General features: G+C 33.3%; 1 protein-coding gene across 1 annotated transcript in view; it reads right to left on the reverse strand.

The window, feature by feature from the left end:
* LOC107577237 (ankyrin repeat and EF-hand domain-containing protein 1-like) overlaps positions 1–1,343 on the reverse strand; it is a gene marked incomplete at its 5' end in the record, with an annotated part of 2,481 nt that extends 1,138 nt beyond the window's left edge. The window contains 2 exons of the mRNA XM_016263337.1: positions 656–802; positions 1,245–1,343. Of these exons, the coding sequence (XP_016118823.1) occupies positions 656–802; positions 1,245–1,343 (246 nt within the window). The remainder of the gene's footprint in view (positions 1–655; positions 803–1,244) is intronic.
* Positions 1,344–2,120: the final 777 nt, after the last annotated feature.

The raw sequence follows: 2,120 nt of genomic DNA on the forward strand, positions 1-2,120 counted from the left end.
AACTTGTTGTACACACAAATAACTACATGCTTTTTGTCATCTGATCGATAGTTACTACTTTTTTTTTTAGCAATTAAAGGGCCTTTTAGTACTATTCTAAAAACGTCCCTCATCAGGTTGTGTATTTCAAATTCATGTTAAAATGTGAGTATCAAATATGATACATATTAAGGAACATTTTTTTTTCCATCTCTCAGTCATCACTATACTCTATTATGTTTTGCCCCCACAGTAAAAACTATAGCACTTTGACCATAAAGCGAAACATTTAAATATCATCTTACAAAGAATATTATTGGGAGAGAGAGTGACGATTGATATTTATATGCATTTTATGTAAGTAGTCTGTGACACTGTTATAAAGATCACATTGATTTACATTACAATCAAAATTTCATCATACTTTTGGCCATATAAATATTAGCAACTGCACCAAATTGCTCTAAATTCATTTTTAGGTGTTCTTTTTTTCCCCATCCTACTATGAGCTTCATATTATCACTATATCATACTATATGAGCCACAAAAGTTATTGTAATATTAAATCTTTGTAAAAGAGATCTTTGAATCATCTATGATTAAAATTTTGATTCTTCTTGGGTCAAAAATATAAGCGACATTAATCTGAACTATGATTTTAGGACAGATCTCAAACCTGATCTATTGCATTTGGATCAGCTCCTTTCTCCAAAATGCTAATGCAGAGGTCTTCACAGTCCTTTGCATTCTCACAGGAGAACACAAGCAGTGGCTTCCCTGAGTTAGAAACATTGTTGACATTTGCATTGCAGCTGAGCGCCATCTGCAGGCAGAGAGCATGTTCTTAAGCTGGAGAGATGCAGTAGAACAGCACCCCCGCAAATGTAGAGCATGTACGATTAGTAAAAGCATGCCATAGATATAAAACCGAGTAAATTAAATTAAATATTATATAAAAGAATAAGAACTGTTTTCACCTATAACCCTGTCTGGGTTATACTTTGAGACTTCAACAGGTAAATAAATTGTAAATAATTCCCATTAAAATTGTAGAGTACATAAAAATATGTTCTTACCTTTTACCTCTTCATCTGTGAGATTCACATTTGCATGATTTGTGATTAAAATATACACAATATTAAACTTGCTACAAAAGCGTAACGGAAAGCACAGTTTCGGCTGTACTCGATAAAAATCGGAAATTGTCGTTCTGACACTTTCGGAAACACTCGGTAAAAGCCGTCAGACTTCGTGCCCATGTTTACGCTCTCCCATTCTCTGAAAGATAAACGCTCTCCTGCTCCTGTGCGGAACAGTGTAACGTAATGACCTTTCGTCTGAAGTCCATAGCTCAGTGTTTCTTTCTTCAGGGAGAATATGGGAGACAAAAAGATACTCAGCATTGGGTTGGTGTGTCTGGATATCATAAATGTTGTGGATAAGGTGTTTGTCTCAGAGATGGCAGAGGGGAGGAAATGCATCAAACACGTGTACAGTTTTGTCTCTGCTTGGGGCCCCGAATAACTGTTTTCTGTTGTTATTTATTATTCTATTGTATGTTATTATATGTATTGCAATGTATTCCTGTGAAGCAAAGCTGAATTTTCAGCAGCCATTACTCCAGACTTCAGTGTCACATGATCCTTCATAATTAATTCAAAAATAGCTGATTTAAGCACTTAAGAAACATTTATTATTATTATTATCAATGTTGAAAACAGCTGCACTGTTTAATATTTTTGCCGAAACCAAACATTTTTTTTTCAGGATTCTTTGACTCTTGTATTTATTTGAAAAATAAATGTTTTGTAACATTATAAATATATTTACTGTAACTTGTGATCAATTTAACGCATCTTTGCTAAATAAAAGTATTAATTTATTTTAAAAGAATCTTACTTTTCCCAGACTTTTGAATTTCAGTTTCCACAAAATTATGATGTAGCTTTCAACGTTATTAATAATAAGACATGTCCTGAACAGCAAATCATCATATTAGAAAAAAACATGTGACACTGAAGACTCTTTGCTGGATGGATTTTCATCTTTTCTTACTCCTGCAACTTCAATATCAGCGGAAATACACTTTTCTATCCCTCACACAACTTTAGATTACATACACTGCATACTTTTTCTTGCTA

This window comes from Sinocyclocheilus grahami, unplaced genomic scaffold, assembly GCF_001515645.1.
Source record: "Sinocyclocheilus grahami isolate Dianchi unplaced genomic scaffold, SAMN03320097.WGS_v1.1 scaffold5505.1, whole genome shotgun sequence".
In the NCBI taxonomy this organism is placed as follows: Eukaryota; Metazoa; Chordata; class Actinopteri; order Cypriniformes; family Cyprinidae; genus Sinocyclocheilus; species Sinocyclocheilus grahami.